The sequence below is a fragment of the Hydra vulgaris genome, chromosome 06 (assembly GCF_038396675.1).
Source record: "Hydra vulgaris chromosome 06, alternate assembly HydraT2T_AEP".
NCBI classification, from domain to species: domain Eukaryota; kingdom Metazoa; phylum Cnidaria; class Hydrozoa; order Anthoathecata; family Hydridae; genus Hydra; species Hydra vulgaris.
Window position 1 is genome coordinate 6680001 of NC_088925.1, and position 19603 is coordinate 6699603.

Below are 19603 nucleotides of genomic sequence, written 5' to 3' on the forward strand. Positions count from 1 at the left end.
ATATGTATACATATATATATATTAGTCATATAAATCATTAAATTTTTAAATTTATTGTAAGATTTGTATCCATATAAGTAAGTTTTTTTTTTCATGTTTTAACTTATTGACTAATTACATTAATTTCTGTTTTTGTTACTATTTATATAATAAATATAGATATATTCCTTTTATATAAGAGTATATTCAAATTTTGGTTGCTCAAATGAGAAACCACAAAAGTGCTGGTAAATGTAATTTTCTGAAAGATGTTAAAGATGACGAAAACATAATTATTTGTCAAGAAACTTTAAAAAATATCAACCAAACAACTGTCTGAAAGACAAACTTTCTTAACAGAACATTGACTAGTTGACGTTGCTGTTAATTCTATCAACAAATGCAAAAAACAATTTGGTTGTAAAGTTTGCAGTGTAGTAACTGATAATGCAGCAAATGTGTCAAAAATGAGACAACAATAGGAAACTTGAGATAATGTTAATGTAATTATATATGGATATTCAGCTCATATTCTCATTCTGTTGATCCCAAGATTTGGCAATTCTAAACATCAAGAAGCAGATTGTTCAAGTTGTTAGATATTTTAGGAACTTCCATTTTACTGCTGCTACATACTAAACAAAAGAGGGGCTATGACTTAAAATGCCCCAAAATGTCAGATGAAACACATTAGCTGATTGTATTGAATCCTATCTAAAACACTGGCCGATTCTATTAACAATTTGTGAAGAAAATAGAACAACCTTGGTGTAAAGCGAAGTGCAGAAGAACTGTTACAAACGCTTAAACCAATTGCTGTTGCATTAGACAAAATGCAGCAGGACAGTAGTACTATTGGTGACAGTGTAGTGATATGGAAAAATCTTCAGAGGGTCCTAAGCTTAGCCAAGATGCTAAGAAGAATTTATCCAAAAGAATACAACAGGCGATGACCCCAGCTCATTTCTTGGCTAATATTGTTAATCCTAAATAAAAAAGTGGTAAAGAATTAACTGAAATAGAGATTAGAATGGAGTTTGCAACTTCAAAGAATCCAGATTTTCTTCCACTTTTGGTTAACTTTAAAGCAGAAGCAGCACCATTTCAAAAGGGCTTATGCTTCACAAATTTTGTCTTTTAGAAATTTAATGTTAAAAATATTTAATTTTGTTCAACAATTGTTTCATTTATTCAATTCAAAATCTCAGCACAAAAGTAGCACTCATTAGTTGGGCTTTATTTCAGGGGTGAGGAGTCGTAAAAATAAAGTACCGACTCTGACTCCAATTATTGAAATTTTCAGAGCAAGACTCCAACTCTGACTCCAAAGCAAAATTCTTTGAATTCTTTACAAAATATTACGCGATAATTAGAAAAAAAATTTTTGCCAAACATATGAAAAATTTTTTAAAGGTTAAATATTTTGTACATGGACGTGCAATACCGAGAAGTTTTACTATTGGAGTTGGAGTTTCGATTTGTTGCAACATTCAAAATGTTGCAACTCCGACTCCACAGCCCTGTTTTATTTATTTTTTATTTTATTTTTTTTGTCTTTTATGTATGATCTATGATAATAGTTTGTTGTTTATCTATAATTTTTTACATTTTCTAGCAACCCTCTTTTTTTTACTATAGATTGTGAGGAATTGAAATAAATTGTTTAATTACTTATTGAAAATTTTTTAAATTATATAAAGAAAATATATAAATGTATAAGAAAGATGAATAAAAATAAAATTTTAAATATTTTTTTATTTAAAGTATTAATATTTTAATATATTAGTTTTATTTATTTTTTTTTTTTTTATGTTTTTTTGAACTTTAGAAGAAGAATACAAGAAATAAATTGGAATCGTAAAAGTGAACAGGTACTTGTTTAAATTGCTAGAAACTTTGGTAATTAATCCCCTGTGATTGTTCATAGGTCATGTTCAGTCATTTTTAATAAACTGTTTAACATTTTAGAAAAAAGCTGGCGCTGAGTTGCAAAGGCTTGAAGAAAGGTTTGTTTCTACTTTATGTGTTAGTACATTTTTTTGAACAACTGCAGTTTGTCTTTAATGACAGACCCCCTGGAAAATGATATCAGTTTTTCTTGGAAGACCCCCTTAAAAATGATATCAGTTTTTCTTACACCTCCCTCCTGAAACAAAATTAAAAATATGTATGCCATCAATTTTTTTCTTGTTTAATTATACATTTATTCTTAACAGTACTGAATTGATGTAACTATCATGACATAAATTGTTCTTTCATATGTTAAAGAAAAAAGCAAGATCATTTCTAAATTTAAGTTATGTTTGCATTATGGATTTTTCAGTATCGTTTACATCGCAATTAGTATAATTCTTCTTGTCAGCACAAGCAAGCATACAATTTTTATACCACATGTATGTGCAATTACCTTTAAAATCTGAAAATATTTACATCATAGAGGATAAAACTATAAACTTTTTTTAAAAAAAAGTTTTCAAGAATTGACATTGTTTTTGTCTTAACACCCCCTCCCTATTGTTAGTTATTGTCAAACTTTTTAGCGTCCTTTTCAAACTTTCTAGCGTCCTTCAAAACTGCACAATGTTTTTTGAGTGTGAACATTGAGGAAATAAAACTGTCAATAATGTGCTTAGTAACCACTTTTCCTTTGTCAATTTAGTTGTGATAGAACTCTTTGTAGGTGTATACTTTAAAAGAAATTCTGCCTTTTTGACTTTTCTGAGTCTATTTTTTTTTTTTTTTTTATTTTTCATTTTGTAAAAATGTGGTCATCAAGTATTAAAAGCATAGATCATGTTGTTTGTTTCTTAGTGAACAGTAAAGCTAAACTCTGTCAACTCTTCGAATAACACATTTAATGCAACCAAAATTTTGATCTTAGTTTAAGAATGAGTGACCCCTGACTGTGAAGTAGTGAAAAGCAGTTTTAAAAATTTCTCTTGAAAATTTGAGAAATATTCAAAACAAAAATCAAAAATTCTTTCAATAAAAATCATCATTAAATAGTGAGATTCTTAATTTCTTTTATTTCTCAAAGATCCACCAATCTCATTATATCATTATATAATGATTTTTGTTTTGCCCTGAAGGGCCATCACTGAGAAGAATTAGATGCTTAGTTCTGCAAGAAACTTAATTTTTCAAATTATGTAGTGTTATGGAACAAACATCCTTTGGGAATTTATTGGCCTCACCTTTTTGCTAAATGCGCATTTTAGTTTTTTTTGTTTTTATGTTATGTACACAAAATACAAAATTTACTGCAGAAAGCCTCAATGTTGTTGAACTTGACAGGTTTCTGCAATAAACAAAAATTTCATAGCAAAATACCACCTATTGAAAGGCTTATTAGTTTATATGTTTCTGCATAAAACAGTGTGACTAAAGTAGGCCATAATCTTTAATAAAATTGTTTTAGAAAAAAATATCACTTGACAGCTTTCTGAAACAAATGATTCAATTAAAGTTGTATTTTTTAACTAAAATTCCAAGTTGCCATGCTATTGAAAGTTTTTTAAATAAACTGTTTTCAAAGCATAAAAATTATTTTAAACAACAACAATAACAACAACAATAAAATCTGATCTTAACACAAAAAGTCACAAAAATAAAAGTTTTGGGTTAGTTCTATTTACACATTTTATATGCTGAAATCTTTTTAAATATTAGACCTATTAAAAGTTTTTTTGTTCTAAAAGTAGACAAATAAACTATCAATTTCTGTCAATGAGCAACTGAGTAGTTTGATTTTTGTCGTTTCCACAAAATCAGTTTACCTGTACTTAGTGCGTTTTGCAGATAGCCTCCTTAAATGTTATAAATAAGTGCAAATACCCTTTAATATCTCTGTTAATGTTATAGTGTTAGTTGTTTGATTTTTACATAATCTAAAGCCTGTTTTCAAAAATATTTAAAGAATTTCCAGTATTATATGTCTTAAAGCGGTATCAGGCAATTTTTTATTTTAAATAAAACTCGGTATATAATAATTATAGTTTTAATAAAGTATTTATAAACACAAAGCGTTGTTTTTATAATAACTGTAGGTCGATAAAAACTATCCATAGATTTTTCTGCATTCTCAAAGCATATCCATTAATTTTTCTTCATTCTCTTAAGCATTTTCAATCTTCAATTAAAGTTTATCATTATTACATTTTTAAGCACATGTTAAGGTTATGATTTTTTAACTTTTTGTAAATTAATTAATTTTCTGTGTCATAAATCGATAAACTTTAACTCAAAAGTAATTAAAATGGATTTTATTCTGATTTGTTTTCAAAAAAGGTCACCCACAACATAAAATTTTTAAAATTGTATATAATTAATGATTGCAGGCAATAGTATTATGACTTTCTGAAGCCTAGAATTTTCTTTAACTTTATGAAACTTTCTAGAATTTTTTGCACTGTGCTGAATGTTTTTAGAAATCTTTAAAACTTCCTAGAATTTTTTTAAGTCATCTAGAAGTTTAACAAAATTAGTAAGATTTAAAACACTAATAATTATATATAAATTTGTATTCACCAGATGTCAAATAATGTAGAAGTACAATAGCACTTAAATTAATTAATATTGTCTTTCAGAAATATGTTTAATTATTATCTTTAATCATAATGTTCTATAAAAAAGTGCTTCCACTACTGAAAATAATAAGACAATCTGGATGAAGAATCTTGTACGATTTTATAAGTCACAAAGAAAAAACTACTCCACTAGAACAAGAACTAGCACCCTTTTTTTTTTTTTTTAAATATTCACCTCCCCAAGGCCGAGAAGGCCACTACAGTCGAGGAGGCTATTTTTGTGGTTACAACCCTCTCTCAACTCTCTAACTCCGAAACACAAACCTTGATGAACACGGCCGCTGCACGAAGAAACAAGTTGAGCACGTTACTACCAGGGACACAGTGGGGATCGAACTCGGTACTTTTCGTTTATGAGGCGAGCGCAACACTTACTGGAAGATTACAGAAAGAGACAGCTCAAAATCCAGGTTATTGGTCACTATCTGTTCCTGTGAGAATCCATGCATAGGAGACAAAGAATGCATAAAGCAAATTGAGAAAAAGTAAGTATGTTTAAAGTAGTTTATTTTCAATTCAAGTTGTATAGGCAAAACTGGAATAAGTGCTGAAGGCAAAATATTAATGTGTAAATAAAGAAAATATTATTCATTGAATAAAGTTTTTGACAACCCAAAATAAGATAGTGAACGACTGCAGTAAGAACAAAAGACTGCATCATCCTCAGATTAAAAGCAAAGGACAGGTTGGGTATATCCATTTATTCAACAAAAAATTTAAAAATTACATGTTTTTATAACTTTACAAAGTTAGGTTAGGTTTCACTTATATAGTTATAAACTAGTCATTGGAGTGACACTAAAATAAAATAAACAAACAAAAAAAATCAACAGCAATGGTAATAAATAAAAGCATGCGTAAATTGAATTAATTTAAAATAATTATAACGATAAAGCTATAGTTAAGTAATAAGACAAAAAATATGAAAACACTAATAATTAATAACAGCAGCAAACAAAAATAATTAGCAAAACATCACCAAAAAAAACGCAAACGAAAAAACAAAACACAAAAACTACAAAATGAAAGCAAAAACTACAAAACAAAAATGCAAACACAAAAACTTCTACAAAATAAAATAAAACAAAAAAATAATATTCCTTTGTTAGTTTTGGCGAAAAAAAAAGGTTTAGAAAATTTGGTAGCAATTTACTTTTTAATTAGTTTATGTTTTAATTAGTTCTTTTTATTATTATTTCGAACATTTTTTGGCTTTTTTTACTTTTAACTTGGTGCTTTGCTTTTAAGTGATTTTTTTGTTTTTGTTTTATTAAATCTATTTGTTCTTTTATTCTTTGATTATTTTCTTGTTTTATGCAACTATATACAACTATATAATATACAACTGTATACAACTGGGAAGGCTGCTAGTTTAAAAATTATCCATTCATCCAAAACAAGAAAAATGTCCTTGAAGTCTACTTCAACAACAGAAACAACAACAGCAATAACATCAACTTCCGAATCAGAGTATCAGCAGAATATCAAGAGTCTAAAGATCCAGAAGAACAGTTCACAAGTACCAGCAAGAACTGTAGCAAAAATAAAACTGCAACCAAATTAGTAACTTCAAAGTTATCAACCAGCAAGGCAGCAACCATTTGTTGACAGTTATCTCAAGATTGGATCAACATTCAGACACCTTCACAGCCTGGTAAATTCAGATTGATTATTAAAAAAGATGTTAAACCTAAAGAAGAGATTAAAAAAATACTACATTTAGAAAGCTGCACTTTGATGGTAAAAGTATTAGCATATTACCAAGAATATCAAGTGTTAGTATTAAGGAATAAACAAAGAGAAATTAAGTTACAAGCACTAGATCTACCAGATGGAAAAATAGATACTGTTGTTTAAGATATAACAGCTATTTTCAATGAATACAATTTATATAAGAGTATAATGATTGTAGTGAACGCTAAAAATGTAAACACTGGAAGAAAAAATGGGATTTCTTCAGTCAATCAGTTACAAAGGTGTTTTACTAAAAAAAACAACTGGAAAAACCACAATACATCGGTTGTCACAATACATCATTATGTTCTTGACCGAAGTCTCGCATAGTAATGGATGAAGAACTTGGAGGAAACAGCATGTTGCTCCATAGGAAATATTCATTTATCCGGGAACTTGTAAAGAACTTCAATTCAGAAAAAATTTCAAAAATGGTAAAGAAGTGATTACTACTATTTTAATATTTTATGCAAAAAAAAGAAAAAGTGCAATTTTAATTAATTTTGTACATTGTTTATATGTTTTGTATTTATGTATTTAAAAAATGTTGAATGTATTTATTTTTTTACATTTTTCTCTGTCAATTTAGTTTTTGTTGCTTTTTTTATATCTTATTTACTTTTGTTTAACTAATCTATGTAATGCGTAATATAGGCTTTAATATTGTATGTAGTAGGGTATGTATATATTTTTTTAATTTAAATTTGCCTTTAGTTTGGTTTTTTATATTTTTCTACGAAAGTTTTTTTCTCTCACTCTATCATTCTGAACTTACTGTCATTAAAATTTTTGTTTTCTCTTACATTTTTTTCTCACTCATCTTATCTCATATCATTTCTTTTTTTTTTCATTTTTCTTAGCCTTACCCCTTTAATATTTTTGTTCTGATTATTGCTCCTATTACTTCTTTTTTTTTTTATTACTTGTATTAATGTAGTTTATTTTCTTTATTATTTCCTTGTCTTAATATTTTTTTATTTTATTTGTTTATTTTATTAAGGTGTCACTTCATTGACTAATTAGTAAGAACACTTATCTAGATTTTTCTTCAACAATTTGTTCCTCCATCAGGTTCATTAGGCTTCCTGAAAAATCTAGATAAGTGTTTTTACTAATTTAATTTATTATTGCTTTATTCTTTAAGAACATTGAGCACTGTATTTGTAGAATACACTAACATATACAGGGTGGATGCTCGAAATCCGGACAATTTTAAATTTGCCGGCATTTTTTTGTTTTTAAATTCTATTTTGCGAAATTCAAACATTAATCAAAACAAACATTGTACTCTCGGGAAAAAAAATTAAAATCGCAAATTTAGCACATCATGTCAAAGGAATATGACCGTAGAGTTGCAGTGGTTGAGTCCCTCCGCGCCGGGCACTCTGTCCCAGAGATTATAAAATGGTTTGGCTTCCCAAAAAGCACAGTTTATGATATTGCAAAGAGGTTTAATGGTGGTGCAGAGTCTGTAGAACGAAAAGAAAAGACTGCTCACAAACCAATCAGGAATAAGGCCTTCATCAGCAGAGTACAGAAGTCGATCAACAAAAACCCCAGCACCTCCATCAGGAAACTGAGCAAAGATATGAATGTGTCTCATTACACCATGAGAAGAGTGATCTGTGATGACCTTAGGTACAAGTCCTATGTCCTGAAAGTCAGGCAGATGCTGTCTGCTTTAATAAAGAAGAAGAGAGTGGCTAAGTGTTCCGTACTTTTAGCATCAATAAAACATGAAGCTGCCGGTAAACTTTGTTTTTTCAGCGATGAGAAAATTTTTACTGTGGATGCCAAAGTGAACAGAAGAAATGACAGATGGTTGGCTCAAGACCCTGAAGATGTACCAGTGATTGGTCAGACAAAATTTCCAGCCACTGTCCATGTCTTTATGTCTGTTTCCAGCAAAGGCCATGTCATGCCACCACACTTCTTCCTAAAGGGCCAAAATGTCAACAAAGAAGTCTACTTAGACCTTCTGATTAAGGTGGTGAAACCTTGGATGGACAAGTGTTCCAGTGGTGGGCCATATGTGTTTCAGCAAGACTCAGCTCCTGCTCATACCTCCAATTTGGTACAGGGTTGGCTTGAAGAGAATCTCCCTATGTTCTGGTCGAAGCACTTTTGGCCTCCAAACTCACCAGATCTCAATCCATTGGACTATTATGTCTGGAGCACTTGGGAACGTGAGACCAATAAATCAAGTCACAACACTGTTGAATCTCTAAAGCGAGCAATTACTACTACAGCTGCCAACATGTTGGCCGATGAGGTGAAGCATGCCTGCTCCAGGTTCAGAAAGTGTATTGAGCAAGTCATTGAAGCTAAAGGCAGCTGGATTGAGTGAAATGAAAGCTCTTATATGTGTACATTACTGTTTAAAACTTCAGAAATATAACTTTGAAACTAATACTTTTATTGTAATTTTTATTTTGTGTCAAAAAAGTCCGGATTTCGAGCATCCACCCTGTAAATACATATATATATATATATATATATATATATATATATATATATATATATATATATATATATATATATATATATATATATATATATATATATATATATATATATATATATATATATATATATATATATATATATATATACAGTATTGGACAAAACGAGTGCAACCAAATAATGCTAATTTAGTTTCATTATATAAAAGTGCTGCATTTTTTCAATTTAGAGAAATAACTATGTAACTATTTAGAGACAAAGTTCTTCAAGTTTTATTCATCACAAAGTTCAATATTTGTACACGAAAATTAACAAATTAATCAAAAGTATTAAAAAAAGTTAATTTCCTTCTGGACAAAACAAGTGCAACCCAACAAAATATTGACCAAGCTGTATTTCGCTATCAATATTTTGCGGCAAATCCTTTGTTGTCGATCACAGCCTTGCATCTTCGAGGCATAGATTCGATCAGGTGATCAATGAAACTTTGTGGAATTGCTGCCCAGGCCTTTTGGATTTGTTCAAACAGTTGATCCTTATTACGAACACCTTCACGATTAATTCTGCGGTTGACGATCTCCCACAGGTTCTCGATAAGGTTGAGATCTGGAGATTGAGGCGGCCAATCCATCATCGATAGGTGGTTGTCTTGAAACCACTGCTTGACTACTTTTGCAGTGTGTTTCGGATTGTTGTCTTGCTGAAAAACCCATTTTATTGGCATATTCCATTCAGCATGAGGTAACATAACATCTTTCAGGATATTTTTATACATGAAATGGTCCATTATTCCATTGTTTTGATGTATTGGACCTAGACCGTTAGCAGAAAAACACCCCCAGACCATTACATTGCCTCCACCATGCTTCACGGTCTTATGGCAGTAACGTAAATCGAGGCGTTTTCCGGCCGGTCGACGTACACGGCAAATGCCATCGCTCCCAATAATGTTGAGCTTCAATTTATCACTGAACAGGACAGTTCGCCATTTCTGCACATTTCAGTCAATATGAGATGTAGCAAACAGGAGTCTTTTCTTCTAGTTTTTTAGTGAAATCAGCGGTTTCTTTGCAGGGCGTCGAGAAAACAATCCGGCTTCAACAGCACGTTGTCTGATTGTTCGGTCCGATACAGACAGCTCTAATTGCTTTTGTATCTCGACTGATGATATCCAGGGATCCTTCTTGGCAGATCTGACGATCATAGAATCCTCTCTAGAAGTGGTGGAACGCGGTCTTCCACCTTTGTTATCTGCTGCCAACTTCCCCGTAGAATGATATTTGGAACATAGTCTTGATAGGGTCCATTTTTTCACGCGATATTTATCACAAATACTTTTTTGTGACATTCCACTTACGTAATTGCCAATAATTTTCTTTCTTAGTTCCAACTCAAGACTGTTGGGAGCCATTTTTGCACTTGAAGTCATAAAAATAGTAAAAATAAATAATCACGCTTCTCAAGGCTTACCGTGTTACATTTACCTTGTGATGATACAATAATGCTCTGTGAAACACAACGTCTTGGTTGGATGCGGACTGTATTGATGTAATGAAACGCTTGTTGTATTTCACTTCTTAAATTGATGTACTTCGATAAAACGCTTTGATAAAACTCACTTTGATAAACTGTCTTGATAATACTGACTGATTGACTTCCATATACTGACTGAATTACATGTCGATTTACATGTCTCTTATATAGTAAAATGAACCTGTGTGAATCTGTTCTGGAAGATTCTAGATGCTTCTTTTCGATGCTTTTGGAAGCCTCTGGATGCGTCTGGATGCTTCTGAATGTTTCTGGATATTTCTGGATGCTTCCAGATGCTTCTTCTGGAAACTTCTGGAAGCTTCTGCATGCTTCTGGAAACTTCTGAATACTTCCTTTAATTATTAAAAAACTTCAGTGACGTTGACACGGACCAGACTTAAAAAAATGAAACAAACCCAAAAAGTTACACTTGTTTTGTCTGCTGCAAAATGACACTTATATATATATATATATATATATATATATATATATATATATATATATATATATATATATATATATATATATATATATATATACATACAGTATTGGACAAAATATTTGCAACCAACATCGAACAATGCTAAAAAGTGTTCCTAATTTTACATGTCTTAAAAACGAAACGAACTATACTACCACAGCAAACAGTTCAGGAGTCTGGAGTCATAGCATCCCATGACATGAGCAATCAGCTGACAGGTGACAGCACACAGGCAGAATTTCGTTGACAAGTGTCATTTTGCAGCAGACAAAACAAGTGTAACTTTTTTGGTTTGTTTCATTTTTTTAAGTCTGGTCCGTGTCAACTTCACTGAAGTTTTTTAATAATTAAAGGAAGTATTCAGAAGTTTCCAGAAGCATGCAGAAGCTTCCAGAAGTTTCCAGAAGAAGCATCTGGAAGCATCCAGAAATATCCAGAAACATTCAGAAGCATCCAGACGCATCCAGAGGCTTCCAAAAGCATCGAAAAGAAGCATCTAGAATCTTCCAGAACAGATTCACACAGGTTCATTTTACTATATAAGAGACATGTAAATCGACATGTAATTCAGTCAGTATATGGAAGTCAATCAGTCAGTATTATCAAGACAGTTTATCAAAGTGAGTTTTATCAAAGCGTTTTATCGAAGTACATCAATTTAAGAAGTGAAATACAACAAGCGTTTCATTACATCAATACAGTCCGCATCCAACCAAGACGTTGTGTTTCACAGAGCATTATTGTATCATCACAAGGTAAATGTAACACGGTAAGCCTTGAGAAGCGTGATTATTTATTTTTACTATTTTTATGACTTCAAGTGCAAAAATGGCTCCCAACAGTCTTGAGTTGGAACTAAGAAAGAAAATTATTGGCAATTACGTAAGTGGAATGTCACAAAAAAGTATTTGTGATAAATATCGCGTGAAAAAATGGACCCTATCAAGACTATGTTCCAAATATCATTCTACGGGGAAGTTGGCAGCAGATAACAAAGGTGGAAGACCGCGTTCCACCACTTCTAGAGAGGATTCTATGATCGTCAGATCTGCCAAGAAGGATCCCTGGATATCATCAGTCGAGATACAAAAGCAATTAGAGCTGTCTGTATCGGACCGAACAATCAGACAACGTGCTGTTGAAGCCGGATTGTTTTCTCGACGCCCTGCAAAGAAACCGCTGATTTCACTAAAAAACTAGAAGAAAAGACTCCTGTTTGCTACATCTCATATTGACTGAAATGTGCAGAAATGGCGAACTGTCCTGTTCAGTGATAAATTGAAGCTCAACATTATTGGGAGCGATGGCATTTGCCGTGTACGTCGACCGGCCGGAAAACGCCTCGATTTACGTTACTGCCATAAGACCGTGAAGCATGGTGGAGGCAATGTAATGGTCTGGGGGTGTTTTTCTGCTAACGGTCTAGGTCCAATACATCAAAACAATGGAATAATGGACCATTTCATGTATAAAAATATCCTGAAAGATGTTATGTTACCTCATGCTGAATGGAATATGCCAATAAAATGGGTTTTTCAGCAAGACAACAATCCGAAACACACTGCAAAAGTAGTCAAGCAGTGGTTTCAAGACAACCACCTATCGATGATGGATTGGCCGCCTCAATCTCCAGATCTCAACCTTATCGAGAACCTGTGGGAGATCGTCAACCGCAGAATTAATCGTGAAGGTGTTCGTAATAAGGATCAACTGTTTGAACAAATCCAAAAGGCCTGGGCAGCAATTCCACAAAGTTTCATTGATCACCTGATCGAATCTATGCCTCGAAGATGCAAGGCTGTGATCGACAACAAAGGATTTGCCGCGAAATATTGATAGCGAAATACAGCTTGGTCAATATTTTGTTGGGTTGCACTTGTTTTGTCCAGAAGGAAATTAACTTTTTTTAATACTTTTGATTAATTTGTTAATTTTCGTGTACAAATATTGAACTTTGTGATGAATAAAACTTGAAGAACTTTGTCTCTAAATAGTTACATAGTTATTTCTCTAAATTGAAAAAATGCAGCACTTTTATATAATGAAACTAAATTAGCATTATTTGGTTGCACTCGTTTTGTCCAATACTGTATATATATATATATATATATATATATATATATATATATATATATATATATATATATATATATATATATATATATATATATATATGTATTTACAGGGTGGATGCTCGAAATCCGGACTTTTTTGACACAAAATAAAAATTACAATAAAAGTATTAGTTTCAAAGTTATATTTCTGAAGTTTTAAACAGTAATGTACACATATAAGAGCTTTCATTTCACTCAATCCAGCTGCCTTTAGCTTCAATGACTTGTTCAATACACTTTCTGAACCTGGAGCAGGCATGCTTCACCTCATCGGCCAACATGTTGGCAGCTGTAGTAGTAATTGCTCGCTTTAGAGATTCAACAGTGTTGTGACTTGATTTATTGGTCTCACGTTCCCAAGTGCTCCAGACATAATAGTCCAATGGATTGAGATCTGGTGAGTTTGGAGGCCAAAAGTGCTTCGACCAGAACATAGGGAGATTCTCTTCAAGCCAACCCTGTACCAAATTGGAGGTGTGAGCAGGAGCTGAGTCTTGCTGAAACACATATGGCCTACCATCAGAGCACTTGTCCATCCAATATATATATATATATATATATATATATATATATATATATATATATATATATATATATATATATATATATATATATATATATAAAGAGAGAGAGAACTTTTCTTCTAATTTAACTCTTGAATCTTATAGCCATTCACTTCCTTTAATTTCAATTGAACAGGTTAACCCATTTTGTTTTCCTGCATGCTGAAAAAAGACATTTGTTCCAATTTTCAAAAACTCTGGTGAACATTCTAACCCCTCCAATTATTGTCCAATCAGTCTTTTTTCTGTTATTAGCAAGGCTTTAAATCTTTAATCAACAAATTTCTCACATCCCATCTTGAGTCGAATAACTGTCATACAATGAATACGGTTTTAGATCCTCTTGCTCTACCCCTGACTTGCTAACTACTTTTACTGAAAGATTTTATATCTAAAACTTTTGAAAATGTTTGGCATGCTGATCTTTTCCATAAACTTGTTTCATTTTGTGTATCTGGGAATGTTTTTGAGATTATCGAAAAGTTTCTAACAGCTTTTTTCAAGTCATCCTCGAAGGCCAACACCTTCATTTCCAGTCATTTCTGGGGTACCTCAAGGTTCTTTCCTTAGTTCTGTTTTGTTTCTGATCTACATTAATGATCTTCCCAACAACCTTACATCTAAAGTAGCTCTTTTGCTGATGACTCAACTTTATAATCTGTCTTGACAAAAACTCTTTTCATTTTTGATCACTTTAAATAGCAGCCGATCTTCAATCTGATCTCACTTTTGTAACAGATTGGGGCTCTCAGTGTCTTGTAAATTTTAACTCTAACAAAACTCAGTTATTTACTGCAAACAACTATCGCAATAATGTTGACATTACTATATTAATGAATAACAACTCTCTCACTGAGTCTTCTTCTTTACATCTTCTTGGATTATTGTTTTCTACTGACATTCATGGAAACCATATATATAATGGATTGCTGAAATAGCATCTGCTTAAGTTGATTCTCTTTATCATGCTCGCCATTTTCTTACTCCTGATTCCATTCTCTACCTCAAATCTCTTATATGTCCCTGTATGGAATGATGTTGTCATATTTGAGCTGGTTCTTCTAATGATGCTCTTTCTCTTTGAGACAAAGTCCAAAAACATGTTGTAAACGTAGTTAGCCTCTTTCTCATTGTCGTTAAGTTGCACCTCTTTCTCTTTTCTACAAATACTATCATGGTCGTTGCTCAAAGGAGCTATCATTGCTAGTTCCATTAACTAAAACTCATTCTCGCATTGTCATTCAGTCCTGCATGCTCTAAAAAATTTTGTCTAGTATTTTTCCCCACACTTCAACCCTTTGGGAACTCCCATCTTCATGTTTTCCTGACTCATATAACCAACAACTTTTCAAGTCTTCTGTCAACCGTTTCCTTTGTCTTTAACTCTATTCTTTTTTTCTAGTAATTCCCAACTTAATAGTCGTTGCTTGCAGCCTTATTGGTAGTGAAACAGAATTAAAAAATATATATATATAAATATATATATATATATATATACATATATATATATATATATATATATATATATATATATATATATATATATATATATATATATATATATATTGATGTCACATTTAACCTCTCTGAAAATTCATATAAGCCTTTCAAAAAACCAAATGATAAATTATTGTATATTAATATTGACTCAAATCATCCAACCCAAATTCTAAAACAAATCCCGATTTCAATTAATACCAGGCTAAGCCAAAACTTCTGTAATGAAAATGTATTCAGTTTCTCTAAACAAATATTTGAAGATGCCCTTTAAAAAAGTGGTTTTGAAAGTTTTGAACTAAAATTTGACCCTGATAAAAAGAATTAAAAAAATAGAAATAGAACTAGAAATGTAATTTAGTTAAACCCCCCATATAGCAAAAATGTTTCAACTAACATAGGAAAAGTGTTTTTAAAATTAGTTGATAAGCATTTCCTGTCCTCTTATAAATTACATAATATTTTTAATCAAAATACAATTAAACTTTTATTTTAAATGTTCTTTTAAGAACATCTATTTTGAGGATATATATATATATATATATATATATATATATATATATATATATATATATATATATATATATAAATAAATAAAAGAGAGAAAGACATTTTGAAACTCAGTAAAATTACCCGGTGTTTTTGGGGATTTAAAAAAAGTACATTTTTATACTGTTCTTGTTTGAAAATTAAATATTTTAGAAACACATAATATATATTTTTTCCATGTTTAGTTGGATTGGTTTGGTAAGCAAGAATTACGAAATCGAACGAGCAATTGTCGAAACTGAAACTGAAGTGGAGTTGTTAAGGCAAGAAGTGGCTTAAATCCGCATCCTTACGCGATAATCTTGTTGTAACTAACGTAAAAACGCTGAAGTCTTGAGGGAAAATTTGAAGCAGTTTTGGCAACATGTTTCTGTTGATTAACAAAAACGATTACATATATTTATCATACTGATAAGAATTAGATGATTTTAACACGAATTAAAGTAAACGTTTTCTCTATAAAGGTATATAACAGTAGGAAAATATATTTGATTTTTTTATTTTAATAATTTTTTTTATAAGACTTTCTTTGAATCTTCTAAAATTATTTGCACAACTAGTACAAATCCGAAGCTTTAATCTTTTTCATTTATTAAAGTTCACAACAACAAAATATATGTTGTTATAACAACAACAAAATATATGTTGTTATAGCAACAACAAAATATATGTTGTTATAGCAACAATAAAATATATGTTGTTATAACAACAACAAAATATATGTTGTTATAACAACAACAAAATATTTTGTTATAACAACAACAAAATATATGTTGTTATAACAACAAAATATATGTTATATTATTTAGTTATAATATTAAAATATTATAACTAAATAATAAAGACAAATATAACTAAATAATATGACAAAAAATTAAACTGCATACAAGCAAATATTACTTATAAGTAATGTTTTGTATAAATTAATGTACCGATTGATGATTAAATTTTATGCGTCAATAGACCATTTTGCTATTAATTTTGCGCGAACTTCTGCGTCAAGCATTATGGGATAATCAAGGCGCAAACAATAACAACAAATATTATTAACAAGAAAGTCACTTAAAATTATGTCTGATTCTTCCTCTGATGACGAGAAAAATAAGGCCTTTATGGATGAAATAAAAAGTTGGAAAGTAGAAAAATTAAAAGAATTTCTTCAAGCAAGGAGTATTCCTCTTGGTCAAAATCCTGCAAGAGCAAAGTTGCTAAAAAACGTGTATTATGCCAGTAAACTTGAATTACCAATTCATAAAACCATGCAAGAAGAGACTGAAGAAATCAAATCTAGATCTTTTCAAAAATTGAAATTAAAATCAGATGTCCAGCTTACCCATCCTAATGAAATCGGAAATTGGGTAATAAATAAAGAAATAGTAATAAAGTTATTACCAACTACAACTTATTCGGACATTGAATCTTATGCTTTTGATACTCATAGCTCTAAAGCTTTGAAAGAAGGACATTCTCTTTATTCTTCAGATCACGTAACTTCAGTATCTTTTAATAATTTATCAGATGCTGTAAAATTTTGTTATTTAAAAGGAACTATAGTACCTTAAACAAGAATAAACGATGAAGAATATGAATCATGGGTATGTTTAAATAAAAATGGAAGTATATTATCTGCAGAATGCAAATGCATAGCCGGTTATGGAGAAAGCTGCAAACATATATTTGCTTTGTTATTGTTTGTTGAAGAGTATGTGCGATTAGGAGAAAAAAAGTCAAACCTAGTATTGAAAATAAATGTCTTAAACTCAGTCGATCTTTATACGATCCTTGTCCTTATCATTTAAGGCAGTCAGATTTTACATTTGAAGATTGGGAAGCAGTTGCAGAAGCCACCGATGGAAAAAGTGCTGTAATTTGCCTAAAGCCAAATATACAGTCAGAATATTTAAAAAAAAAAAACTACCTTCTGCAAGCACAACTTAAAATGAAACACTACCACCCACCTAATTAGTAGACTAATTAGTAGCTCAAATAGAATGTTGTTATGGAAATGAATGTTTAGCATTTAAATGTGAACAATTTTTAAGGATATTTTTAATAACACAATCTCAAGTAGAACTTATAAAAGAATCTATAATACCTCAATCAAAATGTTTACTTTGGAAAAAATATAGAGTTGGAAGAATATCGTCATCGATCGCTCATGATGTTTTGAAAAAATTTGACGTTGACTTGATAGTGAAAAACAAAAAAGCAGCATTTTCTTTATGTGCTCAACTTTTAGGCTATAAAAAAAAAGCAGAGAGTAAGTCAATTCAATGGGGTAACATGTTTGAGTCCTATGCCAGAAAAAGATATATTAAGGAAATAAAAAAAAACCATAAAAACTTTAAATGTTATCAAACCGGCCTAATAATATCAATTGAAACACCTTATCTTGTAGCAAGCCCAGATGGTATTACAAGTTGTACATGCTGTGGGTTTGGTTTGCTTGAAATTAAATGCCCATGGACATTTAGGCAAAAAAAAAATTTCTGAAAAATGCGCAAAGTTTCCTAGAAAACAAATCTTGTGCAAACACATACACACTAAAAACCAGTCATAGATACAGTACGCAAATACAACATCAGTTATTTATTAGTGGCTATCCACATGCTGATTTCTATGTATGTTTAGCCAGTGATCAAAACCGTGAAAGAATTCATTCTGATCCTAGCTATATTAAAAATGTACAGAAGTTTCAAATGCGGTAGTGGTGTAGTGGTAAAGCGCTCGATTCATAAGCGAGAGGTTCCGAGTTCGATCCCCACCACGTCCCTGGTAGTACCGCGCTCAACTTGTTTCTCCGCGCAGCGGCCTTGTTCCTTAAGGTTCGTGTTTCGGAGTTATAGAGTTGAGAGAGGGTTATAACCACTATTAAGTAGCCTCCTCATCTGTAGTGGCCTTCTCGGCCTTGAGGAGGTGAATAACAAAACAAAAAAAAATATGTTGACAGAATTTATTTTGCCTGAATTATTTATAAAGAAACTCGAAAAAGAGGAAATGGTTAAATTAATTTTATATGATCTGATAAAGAAGTGTGTTAATGATTTAGAAAGTAAATAACTTAATGAAACATTCAATAATGACATCATAAATCTTAAGCAATAGAAAATATGTGATAACGATCTGAACAGATTTTGAAAACATTATTATTAATATTTTTCATGGTTTATAATTTAACTTTTTTTTTATTAAAAAAAAAAGAGTATAAAAAATTGAAATATCTTTTTTTATATATATATATTTATTAAGATTTAATTTATGTCAAATAAATTCTTTTACAATTGGTGGTTGTAAATTACTTAAAGCCCCACAAATAACATAAATGTGAATGTGATCTTGAATAGCCAAATCTAATCGCAGTTTTATGCACATTAGCAGATTTTCATCCTGGATTGGAATAGTGCTTTTTCTTCCAGGCTTTTCTAGTTTTTTTTTTGTTTTAATTTGAAAGTTTGTGAAAGTTTCCCCTTGTAGTAGCATAGTTTGTCATACTTTTTTTCCCCTTTACTAATTAAAAACATGAATACTTTTTTTGTGCACCCAGTATAAAACTTTATTACCTAACGGAATGGCATACTCTGTCCCAACTAAACTCTGCTTGTGACTTCAATGAAAACTTACTCAACAAACGTTTTCGATGTTTTAATAACAAAGGTCTTTTAAGTAATCTTTTAGGAGTGTTAACAAATATTTGTAAGTCTTCCACGTCATTTGTTTCAGATACAAAAAAATCTTTTCCAACAGGTAAAGCATAATCTTGATCATAATGAATATTAATAGGCTCAGTAAATTCTATTTGATCATAATTATCTTCGTTTTGATCATGACTACTCTGGTAATCAGCAACATACTTTTTTTTCTTAATTATGGATATCCATTTTAATGGAGATTTTCTTTTTTTTAACTTAATATCGTAACCATTTAAATACTCAGTAGGGTAAGGATAAACATCAGTAGGTCGTCCCATTTTAAAATTATTTGAGCAGACTGGAGAACGAAGAGAAATTCTAAAGTTACTCCTGAAAAGTCCAATTTTCGAGTTCCATTTAGGTAACATTTTAACGTCTTTGCATCTCCAAAATTTAAGTTGCAAACTACTATTAA

At 30.9% G+C, this 19603-nt stretch overlaps 1 protein-coding gene across 3 annotated transcripts in view; it reads left to right on the forward strand.

Moving 5' to 3' along the window:
• LOC101235723 (pre-mRNA-splicing factor SPF27) overlaps positions 1 to 15999 on the forward strand; it is a 43432-nt gene extending 27433 nt beyond the window's left edge. For 2 of the 3 annotated variants that reach the window (XM_065799089.1, XM_065799088.1), the window contains 3 exons: positions 1808 to 1850; positions 1948 to 1985; positions 15685 to 15999. In XM_065799089.1, coding sequence (XP_065655161.1) covers positions 1808 to 1850; positions 1948 to 1985; positions 15685 to 15778 — 175 coding nt within the window. In that variant the 3' untranslated portion in view covers positions 15779 to 15999. Of the gene's footprint in view, positions 1 to 1807; positions 1851 to 1947; positions 2005 to 15684 lie in introns of all 3 variants that reach the window. The other variant, XM_065799090.1, reaches the window with a different exon arrangement.
• Positions 16000 to 19603: the final 3604 nt, after the last annotated feature.